Source organism: Callithrix jacchus, chromosome 16 (assembly GCF_049354715.1).
Source record: "Callithrix jacchus isolate 240 chromosome 16, calJac240_pri, whole genome shotgun sequence".
Lineage (NCBI taxonomy): Eukaryota > Metazoa > Chordata > Mammalia > Primates > Cebidae > Callithrix > Callithrix jacchus.
The window spans coordinates 221,332-237,605 of NC_133517.1; the positions used below are offsets into that span (position 1 = coordinate 221,332).

The following is a 16,274-nucleotide window of genomic DNA, read 5'->3' on the forward strand; positions in this document are numbered from 1 at the left end:
TTGAGGGATACATAGAAATTCAGACCAATGAGAGACATGTAAGAGATGTAAGAGTGAAGAAGAGTATTCCAGGCAGAGGGAAGAGCATTTGCCAAAAATCTTTAGGTGATAAGGACACTGCATATTTGGGAAATGGTAAGTGGTTGAATATGATTAGGGCATATTTATATAGGTATAGCAAGTGATATTAGATAAGAAGCAATGGTTAGACCATGGAAGACCTCACATGTAATGTTAAGAAATAAGGACTTTACATTATGTGTTATGGGAAGGACTATAGGCATGGCAGCAAAATGATGCAGTCAGTTCACATTGGAATCAAGAGGCTTTTAAGAGGGAAAGTAAAAATGATTTTATGAGAAATAGAAGGTGGCGGGTAGGGAATAAGAGGTGATAAAGAGTCCAGGGTGGGGCCGGGTGCGGTGGCTCAAGCCTGCAATCCCAGCACTTTGGGAGGCCGAGGCTGGTAGATCATGAGGTCAGGAAATGGAGACCATCCTGGTCAACATGTTGAAACCCCGTCTCTACTAAAAATACAAAAAATTAGCTGGGCATGGTGGCACATGCCTGTAATCCCAGCTACTCAGGAGGCTGAGGCAGGAGAATTGCCTGAACCCAGGAGGCGGAGGATGCGGTGAGCTGAGATCGTGCCATTGCACTCCAACCTGAGTAACCCGAGTGAAACTCTTTCTCAAAAAAAAAAAAAAAAAGAGTTTAGGGTGACTGTTTCTCAGGGTTGGATTTCTGGTTGAATGGTAGTACTCTTTACCTAAAAAAAGGAATACAGGAGGACCCAATTTGGGCCACATGAGGGACATCCAGAGAAGATGTTTAGTATTTAGCATGTGGATCTAGAATCAGGAGTTGAGAACCCTAGGCACCTCGAGTACCATTCTTCATCTGTAAAACAGATACCACCTGCACATTCTTCTTAACAGAACCATTGCTCATGAAATGAGACAATGATTGTAAAAATTATTTAAAAATAAAAATCCCTTCAAAAATATATTAATATAAAATTATTTTATAAAAGTCACACTGAACTCCTTACTAACCTTCTGGTATTTCCCACTATCTGCATAATTTAGAACTATGTAATTATGTCTGTATATGCTATGCTCATTCCTAATTTCAAAATTTCATTCATTAAGCATCAGTTCAAGTGTCATTTCCTTGACCTTCACAGCCTACATTAACTTCTCACCTGAATACTTATTACCTCTACGTGTGTGAGTGTGAGTGTTGATGGGCAAAGTCTCTTTAAGTTGACTTTCTTTTTGAATTGTTTTATTTAATAGATAATACATTCACATTGTTTAAAATCAAAATGCTACAAAAGAGTTGACATTGAAGTCTCTTTCCTATGCCTGTCCCTCAACTACTCAGTTCTCTTCCCCCCCCCCCGGTGGTTAATATCATCAGGATTTTTGTGTGTAATCATTCCAGAGAGCTTTCCAGAGTCAAGCAAACTAAATCAGTGGCTTTCAAATCATGCCCTGATGGCTCAAGTGACAATAGAAAACACAGGGAAAGAAAGGAAGCAGTTGCATTTGTCTAGCTTGGAAAATAGTTTCACCATGTTGGCCAGGCTGGTCTCAAACTCCTGACCTCAGGTGATCTGCCTGGCTTGGCCTCCCAAAATGCTGGGATTACAGGCATGAGTCACTGCACCTGGTGAGACCTCTTTTTAATCCAACATATAAGAGTTTATACATTTTGGTAACTGTTTTCAAAATATTGACCTTGGGAATGTATATTTATTTTAATGAGGCTGGGGTTGCTGAAAAAAAAATACTTATACAGAAGCTGGGTGTGGTGGGCACCTGTAATCTCAGCTACTTGGGAGTCTGAAACAGGAGAATCATTTGAACCCAGGAATGTCTTATATGCCTAAATATAGTCAACTGTGTTTGTCCATACCATTAACATACAACTTGAACTTTTAAAAGTATTTTTTATCAACAACCCCAGCATCATTAAAATAAATACACATTCCCAAGGTGAAAACTTTGAAAACAGTTACTGAAACGTATAAACTCTTACATGCTTGATTAAAAAGAGGTCTCAGCTGGGCGCAGTGACTCACGCCTGTAATCCCAGTGTTTTGGGAGGCCAAGCCAGGCAGATCACCTAAGGTCAGGAGTTTGAGACCAGCCTGACCAACATGGTGAAACCTCATCTCTACTAAACATACAAAAAGTAGCTAGGTGTGGTGGTGGGCACTTGTAATCCCAGCTACTGGGAGGCTGAGGAAGGAGAATCCCTTGAACCAAGGAATGCCTTATATGCGTAAATATACTCTACTTTCGTTGTCCATACCATTGACATACAAACTCAATCAATTATAAATAATGGGATCTTAATTCCTTCGTCATTTTGTTTAAGTAATCTGATGCTATCAAAAATTGGTTTGAAGAAGCACCTGGTGAGAAAATTGAGGACTATTTAAGCACCAAACCATTTAGTGATAGTAAGTGACTATAACCCACTCATTGAATAAAATAAATATCCATGACTTCATACTCATATAAATACATGAATAAATAAATAAATGAAAAAGAAGGAAAATCTTTTATAGCAGAATGCTGGTAAGGAAATGTAGAAGTGATGGAATTAAAAAATCACTGTTGGACAAATATAGTAATAATTGATTCTGGTAACAATCATCATTAAATGCTAACCCTAGCACACAAAAGTTTAATGAGAAAGAAGAGGTATACATATTCTTTAAATATCCCCTCATAAGAGACAATAGTAAACTGACTGTAGAAACCTGAGAGACACGACTTTAAACAGTCAACGTTAACAACACTTACTGAAGAAAATGATGACATATGCATTATAATACGATGTATTGAGATGTATTTCGGCTAAAATACATAACCAGAACCTAACACTGAATAAACACTAGCAAACAAAAATTGAGAAATAATTTGAAAAATAACTAGTCTGTAGTCTTAAAAATATATTAGGGTTATAAAAGTTGAAGACAGGCCAGGCACAGTGGCTCCTGCCTGTAATCCCAGCACTTTGGGAAGCCGAGGTGGATGGATCACAAGGTCAAGAGATCGAGACCATCCTGGACAACATGGTGAAACTCCGTCTCTACTAAAAATACAAAAAATTAGCTGGGCGTGGTGGTGCACACCTGTAATCCCAGCTACTTGGGAGGCTGAGGCAGGAGAATTGCTTGAACCCTGGAGGCTGAGATTGCAGTGAGCCAAGAGCATGCCATTGCACTCCAGCCTCTGCAACAGAGCACCTCTGCATAAAAAAAATAAAAATAATAATTTTAAAAAAAGATTCTGCATTAAGTCTTATAAATTAAGTTTGGATAGCAAATGGAATATATACTATAGCAAATAGAATTATTTGGTTTTATATGTCTTTCAATAAAAAATATGGGTTGTTTGTATGTATAGCAGATAAAAAGTTATTACTAAAATGGCTGGGCATTCAAATTGTAAAAATAAAAGAAGAAAATCAAATCTCTTCTTCACTGTTTAAGCATAAGACATTATGCCCAGGAAAAATCAATAACACTTCCTTCTATCGGACTTCATCTGCTTCCATTGGCTCTCTATTCAATGTCAGCAATTGTCAAAGAGTCTTAAAACTTTTGTTTCTACAACCACACTCATTTTCTTCAGAAGAGAATCTTATGAAGATTATGCAGATTTAACTCTTCAGCAATATTAGAGTATACATTTAATTATATTAATTTTTTATTACTTATTATATATGATTATATATATAATTAATGTACAGACACATAGTAATAAATACAAATTATCCTGATTACCTTTAATATTCTAAAATATAGAGTTCTAGATTCTATTTTAATTAAATAGCAGTTTAGACAGATTGACGGTAAATCCAATATCTACCTTAAATGCTGAAAGTCTTTTTTCCCTCTTCAGTTTTCTTTCCTATTTATTATAAATACAGCTTTAAAGACATCTGTCTTTGTGTTTCTTTGCTTTCCTCTGAATTTCTACAGTCACTAATTCTAAGAAAGACGAACTTCAAAACGTAGGAGGTTTCCTGAATCACTGTTTAAAAACTGTATGTCTGTCTATATCCATCCATCCATACATCACACTCACTCACATATAATAAAATCATCATGTGATTATGCACCAGTGAGAGAAATATGAAGTGGAGCTAATTTGATTTGAAAATCTTGCACTTACATTACTCCAAGCAAACTGCCTCAATAGTTTCTGAATACTAACAACAGCATCACAAATGAAAAACTACCATTTTTGGTTGGGCATGATGGCTCACGCCCATAATCCCAGCACTTTGGGAGTCTGAGGGGGGCTGATCATGCGATCAGGAGATTGAGACCATCCTGGCCAACATGGAAAAATGCTGTATCTACTAAAAACAAAAAAATTAGCTGGGGGTGGTGGCGCATGCCTGTAATCCCAGCTACTCAGGAGGCTGAGGCAGGAGAATTGCTTGAACCCCAGGAAGTCGGAGGTTGTAGTGAGCCAAGATAATGCCACTGTACTCCAGCCTGGCGTGATCTCGGCTCAGACTCTGAAAAAGATTCTGAAAAAGAAAGAAATAAAAAGAGAGAGAAAAAAAGAGAAGGGGATGGAGGGAGGGAGAGAGGAAGGAAGGAAAGAAGGCAGAAAGAGAGGAATGGAGGAAGGGAGGAGGGGAGGAAAAAAGGAGGGAAAAGGGGAAGAGGGAGGAGGGAAGGAGGGGAGGAGGGAGGAGAAAAGAATGAAAAAAATAAAGAAAAACTACCATTTTTGAGCAGCAACTATGTGCCAATCACAGTTCCTGGTATTTTACATACAGTGTTTCCCTGAATTTTCACAAAAAATCTGCCAAACATTCTTATTCTCATTTTAAAGACAAGGGATGAAAGAAGGTCCACACAGGTTAAATAACTTACTCACAGTCATCAAACCTCCATCATCAGGTTTAAAGCCTGTGCTGTTTCTACAGTTCAGTGAGAGTCAAAAGGTCAGAGACACTGCATGTTAAATGCTTGCCACAGTGTCTGGCACCTAGCATATATTCTGTAACTATTAGGTATATTTTTTTCCCAATTTTTCCTTTTCAAAATGTTAAGCAGAAACAGAAATAGAGGCATTTGATTTTAGAGTACTTTAAAGAGCTACTTTTTAAAATGATGCTTTTAACCAAAATCAAGACAGGAGAGGGGGAAAAAAAAAAGTTTGGATGGGCGTGGTGGCTCACACTTGTAATCCCAGTACATTGGGAGGCCAAGGCAGGCAGATCACCTTAGGTCAGAAGTTTGAGACCAGCCTGGCCAATGTGGTAAAACCCTGTCTCTACTAAAAATACAAACAAATTAGCCGAGCATGGTGACTGGAACCTGTAATCCTATCCTAGCTGGAACCTGTAATCCTATCCTAGCTACTCGGAAGAGATGCAAGAGAATCACTTGATTCCAGGAGATGGAGGTTGTAGTGAGCTGAGATTGCGCCATTGCACCAGTCCAGCCCGGGGAAAGAGTGAGACTCCATCTCAAAAAATAAATAAATAAACATACTATATCAGACTGATTACCAATCGGTATCAATTTTTGGCTTCTACCTGGTAAAGGGTGCACAGCATATTAGAAACAGGATTGGTGGTCATTCTTCTATTCATCTATGTAAGTGCTAATTATCTGGTATATGCCAGGCACCAGGCTCTGAGAGTGCAACACTAATGAGACATGGTCTCTGTCCTTACAGAGATTAGGCAGAGGATCTTCCCAATTATCAGACAACTGTGCCTAATATAAAAAATTCTGTAACATCTGGAAAGTTGCTATGTATACTAAATATACTAGTATCTGTTCATGGGCAAGTGTATGAGACTCAGTTACCTAGCCTGCCAAATGAGTACAATAGTAACTTTTAATAAGCATCATAATAGACAAATTAAATAATTACATGAAATGCCTGGTATATCGCACATGTTTAATAAACAATAGTCTAAAACATCATATAATCTTTGTTGCTTTCCAATAATAATTATTTGCAAATACATTCAAAATATACCCACAAATATGCTTAACTTTCTATAAAAAATCCATTCTGGAACAATATATTATTTATAAAATTATTTAAATCTCATTTACACCCATAAAACAAAATATCAGAAAGTCCTGAAGAAATGACAAAAGGCAGCTTATTGTTAGCTGTGACCAATTTGGCATCCTTATGAGGATATTTATTGCCTGCATTCTGGACCAGGTATTAGCCTAAAATGTTGGTGATCCAAAAAGGAAGTGGGCTGCAGCATCCACTCTCAAAGAGCTCACTATCAGGGCCAGGCACGGTGGCTCACGCCTGTAATCACAGCACTTTGAAAGTCCAAGGCGGGTGGATCATGAGGTCAAGAGATCGAAACCATCCTGGTCAACATGGTGAAACCCCGTCTCTACTACAAATTCAAAAAATTAGCTGGGCATGGTGGCACATGCCTGTAGTCCCAGCTACTCAGGAGGCTGAGGGAGGATAATTGCCTAAACCCAGGAAGCAGAGGTTGTGGTGAGCCGAGATCGTGCCATTGCACTCCAGCCTGGGTAACAGGAGAAAAACTCTGTCTCAAAAAAAAAAAAAAAAACAAAAACAGCTCACCATCTACAAAGTATAGAAAAACATCAATAAATGAGTATAAATATATACTGTGTTAGTTGCTTTAAGCAAAAATAACATCAGTGTAGTTCGGGTACCAGAAAAATGAGTCAAGTCTCCATGGAAATATCAGAAAATCATTTCAGAAGAGATCTCATAGCGAAAATTAAGCCCCATTTTGTCCTTATATAAATACCCATCATCAGTAACTTCCAAACGTTCGTAAATACAACTAAAGTGAATAAGTTACAGCATATTTTATAATTCAAATGCTAATATGTGTACATTTGACGTTTACCTGCACAGATAGTTGATACTGCTTTCTGCCTAAGAAACTTGTCCACCATTTTTGAATAATTGTTACAGTCCTGTGTAAATGCCTATGATAAAAATGTTTATTAGTATCCTTTCATTAAAACAAGGAGGCTCAGTTAAATCTTCACTTAGAACACTCTACTACAATTCAAGAATTCAAATTCAAAGCCAAGTTTATGTGCACTTTTACAGCATAGAAAGTTATTCTGGGATAGAATTAATCATTTCTAAAAGCAGAAAAAAATGGCATAGGTAACTATTCAGTATTTCTTTTGTGCTTATTATTACACAATATTTAATTTCAATTCCTCTTGAATACTTACTCTTTAAAATATTTTTGAGTGTTAAGACTATAAAACAGGTAACAGAGACATGTTGAGAATTAAGCCAGGCACTACTTATGTAAATCATATGAACCCTTAGAAATAACTCTTCAGGGCCAGGCGCAGTGGATCGATGCCTGTAATCCCAGCACTTTGGGAGCCCAAGGCAGGCAGATCACCTGAGCCTAAAAGTTTGAGACCAGTCTGGCCAACATGGTGAAACCACACCGCCATCCCCCCTCATCGCCCCTCCAACTCTACTAAAAATACAGAAATTTGCCATGTGTGGTAGGGTGAGCCTGTAGTCCCAGCTACTCTGGAGGCTGTGGCAGGAGAATTGCTTGAACCAGGGAGGCAGAGGTTGCAGTGGGCCAAGATCGTGCCATTGTATTCCAGCCCTGGACAACAGACCAAGACTCTTTCAAGAATGTTCAAAGAAAGAAAAGAAAGAAGGGGGGGGAGAAAGAGAGGAGGGGAAGGGAAGGGAAGAAAAGAGGAGGGGAAGGGGGAGGGGAAGGGGGAGGAGGGAGGGCAGGGGAGAGGAAACAGGAGGGGGGAGGGGAGGAGGAGGGGAAAGGGGAGGGGACGGGAGGAGAGGGGGAGGGGAGAGAGGAAAGATTCATGAGGTTAAGAAATAGTTCTCCTCTTCATTCTTTTCTGTAATCCTCAGTCTATCCAAGCCAACATCATGTTAGTCTGCTGAAATAAAAAATACTCGGCCGGGCGCGGTGGCTCACGCCTGTAATCCCAGCACTTTGGGAGGCCGAGGTGGGTGGATCACAAGGTCGAGAGATGGAGACGATCCTGGTCAACATGGTGAAACCCCGTGTCTACTAAAAATACAAAAAATTAGCTGGGCATGGTGGCGCATGCCAGTAATCCCAGCTACTCGGGAGGCTGAGGCAGGAGAATTGCCTGAACCCAGGAGGCGGAGGTTGCGGTGAGCCGAGATCGCGCCATTGCACTCCGGCCTGAATAACAAGAGCAAAACTCCATCTAAAAAAACAAACAAGCAAACAAAACTCTATTTGCCACCATGTTTCTTAGTTTACATAGTGGCCAAAAGAGAAAATTTGCCTTCTTGGCACCATGGCTCACCCCATATATCCCAGCACTTTCGGAGGATGTGACAGGCAGATATCTGAGTTCAGGAGTTCAAGACTAGCCTGACCAACATGGAGAAATCCCATCTATACTAAAAATACAAAAATTAGTCGGGCACGGTGGCATGCGCCTGTAATCCCAGCCGCTTGGGAGGCTAAGGCAGGAGAATCGCTTGAACCCGGGAGGTGGAGGCTTCGGTGAGCCAAGACTGTGCCATTGCACTCCAGTCTGGGCAATAAGAGCAAAACTCCATCTCAAAAAGAAAAAAAAGAAAGAAAAAGACAAAGAAGCCTTGTCTTCACACCTTAAAGTTGCATATCTAGCTCCTACTAGACAGTATAAGGAAGTTTTATATAGGATAATTCCCAGTCTGATGAGTTATTATGAAGCAGGCCTATTTTCCTGTACCTAATCCAGGAAAATGTATTTTAAGAAACACCCGCAGGGAAAGTTTGGGCACTGAAAAAAAGGGAGAAAGAGTTAAGAAAGGTACAAATTTCAGCCTCGTGTATGGTCAGATGACATCATTCATGCATCACTTTCTTTTATCTACCAACATGATGGAAAAGATTGAAACTGTTTTCTCTTTTCCCCCTTTCTTACCAGTCAACGTATTTTTGCTATAAATACAAACCCAATCATTTCTAGATCCTATGGAATATGGGAAAAGGAGTCTGAGCAAGTGTGTTTGTAATATTGAGAATTTTGTTTTATTTTTTTGAGACAAAGTCTCACTCTGCTGATCAGGCTGGAGTGCAGTGGTGCCTTCTCAGCTCACTGCAACCTCTGCCTTCCAAGTTCAAGGGATTCTCCTGCCTCAGCCTTCCAAGTACCTGGGATGTGCACCACCATGCCCAGCTAATTTTTGTATTTTTGCTAGAGACAGGGTTTTGCCATGTTGGCCAGGCTGGTCTCAAACTCCTAACCTCAAGTGATTCACCTGCCTCAGTCTCACAAAGTGCTGGGATTACAGGAGTGAGCCACCGCATCCAGTCAATATTGAGAATTTTAAATAGAAATATAGTCAATGTAATTTAGTTTTGGTAAGAAGAGATCAGAAACACTATGTATTTCTTTTAAAAGAACACCATATAATTTATTAACTACATTATGAGTAAAATAAAAAATTATTTGAAATAAGCACTGCATAAATAAATTACATTTTCTAAGGGATATATATTTATGACATATCTGAGGTTTCCATGACAAAACCAATATACCTGATATATGCCCGAACTTGACATCCTCGAAACCAGCTCTGGATTTTAACTGCTGCATCATTCTCCTTATTTCTAAATGCATCTACAATACTAAAACAAAATGTTTAAAAAGCACTTCATTAGTAACGAATATAATTCTAAAGCAAGTCAACCTGTTAAACTTGATTTTCAATTTCTTCCAAAGTGATCATTATAAATTCAAATATCATTTTAAGTAACATTAAAATATAAATAAATAAGGCATTTCAAAAATCATGAGTTGTGTTTTGAAAATTAACATTTTTCTGAGAAGCCATGTGCTTTCAATAGTTTTACTTTTTTTTTATTTTGATAATCACCAATTTTATAATAAATTAATTTGCCAGTAATTTTTATTAGGGAGTAAAAAAGTGATGTGTTATTTTGACATTGCTTTTAAAACATAATCATTTGAATTTACTGTTTAAATGCTACTACACATGTATCATGCAAGACTAAAATGCTCACATACTTCACTCATTTATTAGTTAAATGAATTGCCTCTAAGTAAAATGAATCCATCACAGAATGCCTGTTCCATTCATAGCTGGAATTCTCAGAAAGTCTGTTTAAGTTAAAGGAGGCAGGGGGAGGCCATAGGGCTTATACAGAGATAAGAAATTCAAATCAGTGATTCAGATGCGAAACATGTACAATATAGGGAGAATTCACACAAATCTGTAAGATTACATAAGGTATAGATTAAGTGTAGGATAAACTGTAAGAATGAACACAGAACAGAAAACCAAACACCACACGTTCTCACTCTAGAGTGGGATTTGAATAATAAGAACACATAGATACAGGGAGGGGAACATCACACACTCAGGCCTATTGGGGGTAGGGGATAAGAGGAGCGATAGCATTAGGAGAAATACCTAATGTAGATGATGGGTTGATAGGTGCAGCATGGCACCTGTACAACTATGTAATAAACATGCACATTCTGCACATGTACCCCAGAACTTAAAGTATAATAAACCAACATGACACCTGTACGCCTATGTAATAAACATGCACATTCTACACATGTACCCCAGAACTTAAAGTATAATAAAAAAACATATACACACAAGAGAATATATAAATAGCTACATTACCTGATAATGAATGAAAGGCACTATGGTAAGATTACTATACAATGCAATAAAGTCTGCTAAAAATAAGAGTGGAAGACTGCTCTAGACAGGAGTGGAAGGAACGAAAGATTCCTTATTGTTGTATATTTGTACTGCATGTAACAAATGACAGACATTTTAGTAAGGCCCAGAGCTGTGACTCATGCCTGTAATCCCAGCACTTTTGGAGGACAAGGTGGGCGATCACCTGAGGTCAGGAATTTAAGACTAGACTGGCCAACATGGTGAAACTCCATTTCTGCTAAAAATATAAAAATTACCTAAGTGTAGTGGCAGGCATCTGTAATCCCAGCTACTCAGGAGGCTGAGGCAGAATTCCTTGAACCCAGGAGGCAGAGGTTGCAGTAAACTGAGATCATGCCACTGCACTCCAGCCTGGGCAACAGAGCGAGACTCCATCCCAAAAGAAAAAAAAAAGAGGCTTGAATAAAGTATATTCTGGCATTATATTATTGTACTCCATGTGGGAAGGAGAATAGCTTAAAGTCCTTTCCTCCAGAGAGCATTCCCTGACTTCCCAGACTACAATTAGGCCTTTCCATGTTACAGTCTCATAGCTCTTCATATTTACCACAATCATATTTAAAAATTATTTAACGATGGTCTCTTCCACTAAACTTGAAAATGTCAAAGGCAATAATCTTGTCTATTTTGTTCCATACTGTATTCCTCATGGCCTCAGGAGAGATCACTGGTGTCACTCCTAACACTCAACCTTTGTCTTACCAAAGATGCTAGCTGAGGGAGACACATGCCTGTTGGCATATTCCATCCCAGTGAGAAGTGCCACTCACAGGCTTCCCTCACTAGATCTACTCCCAACATTGAAATCTCTCCCTACTTTAGGATGACAAATTGCTGAGGAATCCATGAGTGCCCTATCCTCTTTGTAACTTAAATCCTGGGTGATGATAGGAAAAAGACAGGCAAACATGAAAGGAGCTGTTGAGAGAAATAGAAGAAAATAAATAAATTTTACTAATTAAAACTTTATGTGTCAGGCACAGTACCCAACATTTTACATACCAGTGAATTAACTCATACGTCATCCTTTCAATACCTCTATGAAGAAGAGAATAATTATCCCTATTTGACAAAAAAAGATACCACTGTGGAGAAAATATTGTAATATCCCCAAGGTCACATCTATAGTAAGTGTCACAGCTGACATTTAATCCTTGGTAGTCCTGCTCCAGAGGTTGGGTTTTTAACCATCACTGCTTCTAAAGGAGAAGAGAAATGAAGAGAGGAGAAGAAAGGAAAAGTAAAATGGAAAAAAAGGAAAATGCAAAAAAATTTATGTAATTAATTTCCAAACATAATATTGAAATTGTATGGCAAAAGGTAGCACCAATCTCCCTAAAACAATAAAAGAAACCAAGACTAAGGATATGAAATGGGGAGGGTGAGGCAGGTGGATCATGAGGTCAAGAGATCGAGACCATCTTGGTCAATATGGTGAGACCCTGTCTCTACTTAAAATACAAAAAATTAGCTGGGCATGGTGGCACGTGCCTGTAATCCCAGCTACTCGGGAGGCTGAGGCAGGAGAATTGCCTGAACACAGGAGGCGGAGGTTGCGGTGAGCTGCGATTGTGCCATTGCACTCTAGCCTGGGTCACAAGAGTGAAACTCAGCCTCAAAAAAAAAAAAAAAAAGAATATGAAATGATATCAACATCTATAGCAACACCCCAAAATTTTAGATTATACCAAGTGTTAGTGATAAAAACTCATATATATTGCTGCTAGGAAACAGTTTGGCCTTTGAACATACACAGAATACTTTTATTTACATAAGTAAAACCCTCACAAAATTTTAGGGCTGTTCATTAAGGATGTATACACATGTAGTAAAATAATAATGGGAATGATAAAATGCAAATTTCAAGACAGAAATGAAGGATGGGGGAAATAAGAAGATTAATCGTTGATGCCAAGGCAAAAGGCCTTGGTTTTCAGGGTTTTGTGCATAATATTAAGGGATTCTAGACTCCATGAATGTCAACATTTTGGCCATGGAAACACATATCCCCAGAGTTTGATAATCTCTGTAAAGATTTACAGTAAAAGATGCTCAATAACAACAATTTAAAATAAAAAAACAAGGTCCAATCATAAGATACAAGTATAGTGCAGTGTCATAGAAGTTAATGGGAAGGCATCAAGATGGGAGACCATGACTATGTTAAACAGTGTGCGGAAGTCATGGAAAACAAGGTGGTTATTCAACCAGTTGCAGGATTAGAAAGAATCTTTCATTTTTATTTTAAAATCTTATCCTGGCCAATAACAAGATGGGATAGTGGAACAAAGAAACTGTCATTAATGGCCAACAAGGAAAAGATACAACAACACAATGTCCAGTAGAGCAGGCAACTCAAAGAAGAGAGATGTGGAAAAAATAAGAATAATTTCATTCAAAAGGCTAATGTGAAATAAAATTCATGACAATAGAATAGAGCTGTTTCTTTTGGTTATTTAAACCTTTTACCATTAATATTTAATACAACTAGATTTGCTTTTCATCTTCTTAATGTAGTCAATTTAAACTACTGAAAACGTTTGTTTCTCCTTTCCCAACAACAATCAACTTACTATCTTTACAAAAATAGAAGAAAAATATGAATAAGTCACATAGATGTATCTAATAATTATTTTGAAGTTACTGTATTAGTTACTAATGTATTAGTATGAACTCACCCTTTATTTATAATTGTCATTAGAAATGCAGAAGAGAAGCAGTCAAATTATCTGTTTTGAGTTAATGTTTCTTAATTTTTCCTGGTGACACTGGTCAAGTAGAAAATTAAAGGGGGAGGACTCAAGATGGTGCTGTGAGAACAACCCAGGATTGGAGCTCTCGTTGAATCCGCAAAGGGTGAGTTGGAGCTGCATTTCCAGACTGATCTTTGTTGCCCACAGAATGGGGAAACTCCCAAGTATAAAGAAGACATGGGACGTCAGGCAGTAGGTCTGCCTGGCGAAGCCGGCAGCCGGGGCGGCGGCGGCCGGCCCTACCCAGCAATCCCCACAGGGCGCGCTTGTCCGGGTGACCTGTTGAAATGGCAACCTGAGACTTGAGAGGCCTGGACTTGAGACTGAACGAGACTTGGACAGCAGACCAGCCCGGGGGATTGCAGGGACAGATCGTTTGGGACACCCAGTGGGACGAACAAAACCGCAATTTCGAACTATCCCGAGCAGACGGTCCGAGACGCTCTGTGGGGGAGGGGCATCCACCACTACCGAAGCAACCCGCCCCAACTGAGATACACGCCCACTGCTGACGCAGACAGCCGTTGCCGAGGCAACCCGTCCCTACTGAGATACACGCCCACTGCTAACGCAGCCTGCCGCTGCCAAGGCAACCCGTCCCTACTGAGATACACGCCCACTGCTAACACAGCCTGCCTTTGCTGAGGCAACATGCTACAATGAAGAGACTCCGCCGCAGGGCGTGGCGGAGACCACAGCACAGCCTGCAGGAACAGGGCGAATCAAACAACAGCAGGGCGGAGCCTCGGCAGCCAAACAGTGGCTAGTCTGCCTTCTAGCTGGGTAGGACACCTCATCGGACATCGAAAAATAAAGCCTGAACCCCCCAACACAGAGCATTTGAGGAAAAAAGGGTTTTTTTTAATGAGCTCTGTTGCAGCAGAATCAAACATAGCAGCCTAACAGCCCTGAATGAACAACAGAGCTCACAGCTCAGCAACTGAGCTCCTAAAAAGTACAGACTGTCTCCTCAAGCAGCTCTGTGACCCATCTATATCCAAAAGACTGACATTTGGCAGGCATCATCCTGGGACAAAGATAGCAGAAAAAGAAACGGGTAGCATCCCTCACTGTGCCACAGCTGCTAGAGGTGCACCCCAGAAAAGCAGGGCCTGGAGTGGACCTCAGCAGTCATACAGCGAAGGGGCTAGGCTGGTAGAAGGAAAACCAAGTGACAGAAATACTTCATCATCAACAATCTGGGTGTCCACTCAGAGACCCAATCGAAAAGTCAGCAACTACGCAGACGACAAGTGGATAAATCCACAAAGATGGGAAGAAACCAGCGAAAAATAGAGGAAAACACCCAAATCCAGAACACCTCGCCTCCTAGAAAGGACCAAAACTCCTCACCAGCAAGGGAGCAAAGCTGGACAGAGAATGACTGTGACGAAATGATGGAATTAGACTTCAGAAGGTGGACAATGAGAAACTTTTGTGAGCTAAAAGATCATGTATTAAATCAATGCAAAGAAACTAAGAACCTTGAAAAAAGATTTGAAAAAAGATTCAAGGAAATGATAACAAGAATGGATACCTTAGAGAGGAATATGAATGAATTAAAGGAGCTGAAAAACACAATACGAGAACTTCGCGAAGCAAACACAAGTTTCAATAGCCGAATTGACCAAGCAGAAGAAAGAATATCTGAAGTCGAAGACCAACTCAATGAAATAAAACGAGAAACCAAGATCAGAGAAAAAAGCGCAAAAAGGAATGAACAAAGTCTCCAAGAAATGTGGGACTATGTGAAAAGACCTAACCTACGTTTGATAGGTGTACCAGAAGGGGACGAAGAGAATGAATCCAAGCTGGAAAATAATCTTCAGGACATCATCCAGGAAAACTTCCACCACCTAGCAAGATAGGCCAACACTCAAATGCAGGAAATACAGAGAACACCACAAAGATACTCTGCAAGAAGAGCAACCCCAAGGCACATAATCGTCAGATTCAACAAGGCTGAAATAAAGGAGAAAATACTAAGGGCAGCCAGAGAGAAAGGTCGAGTTACCCACAAAGGGAAGCCAATTAGACTCACAGCAGATCTCTCAGCAGAAACACTACAAGCCAGAAGACAGTGGGGGCCAATATTCAACATTCTTAAAGAAAAGAACTTTCAACCCAGAATTTCATATCCAGCCAAACTGAGCTACAGAAGTAAAGGAAAAATAAAATCCTTTGCGAACAAGCAAGTACTCAGATTTTGTCACCACCAGGCCTGCTTTACAAGAGCTCCTAAAAGAGACACTACAAATAGAAAGAAACAACCAGTACCAGCCATTCCAAAATCACACTAAAAGTTAAAGAGCATCAACATAATGAAGATTCTACAACAACTAACAGGCAAAACAGCCACTTAGCATCAAAATGGCAGTATCAAATTCACACATAACAATATTAACCCTAAATGTAAATGGACTAAATGCACCAATCAAAAGACACAGACTGGCAAATTGGATAAAAATCCAAAACCCATCAGTGTGCTGTATCCAGGAAACCCATCTCACATGCAAGGATACACAAAGCCTCAAAATAAAGGGATGGAGGAAGATTTACCAAGCAAATGGAGAGCAAAAAAAAAGCAGGAGTTGCAATTCTCATCTCTGATAAAATAGACGTTAAAGCAACAAAGATCAAAAGAGACAAAGAAGGCCATTACATACTGGTAAAAGGATCGATAAAACAAGAAGAGCTAACGATCCTAAACATATATGGACCCTATGCAGGAGCACCCAGATACATAAGGCAAGTTCTTAATGACTTACAA

General features: G+C 39.5%; 1 protein-coding gene across 8 annotated transcripts in view; it reads right to left on the reverse strand.

Annotated features, from left to right (window-relative positions):
• Nucleotides 1-16,274, reverse strand: part of LOC100399809 (spermatogenesis-associated protein 17) — a 213,970-nt gene that overhangs the window by 185,709 nt on the left and 11,987 nt on the right. For 3 of the 8 annotated variants that reach the window (XM_078353497.1, XM_078353496.1, XM_078353495.1), the window contains 2 exons: nt 9,571-9,660; nt 6,907-6,988 (listed from right to left, as the gene is read on the reverse strand). In XM_078353497.1, coding sequence (XP_078209623.1) covers nt 6,907-6,988; nt 9,571-9,660 — 172 coding nt within the window. Of the gene's footprint in view, nt 1-6,906; nt 6,989-9,570; nt 9,661-10,987; nt 11,121-16,274 lie in introns of those variants that run through there. The other 5 variants (XM_078353498.1, XM_078353499.1, XM_078353501.1 and 2 more) reach the window with 3 other exon arrangements.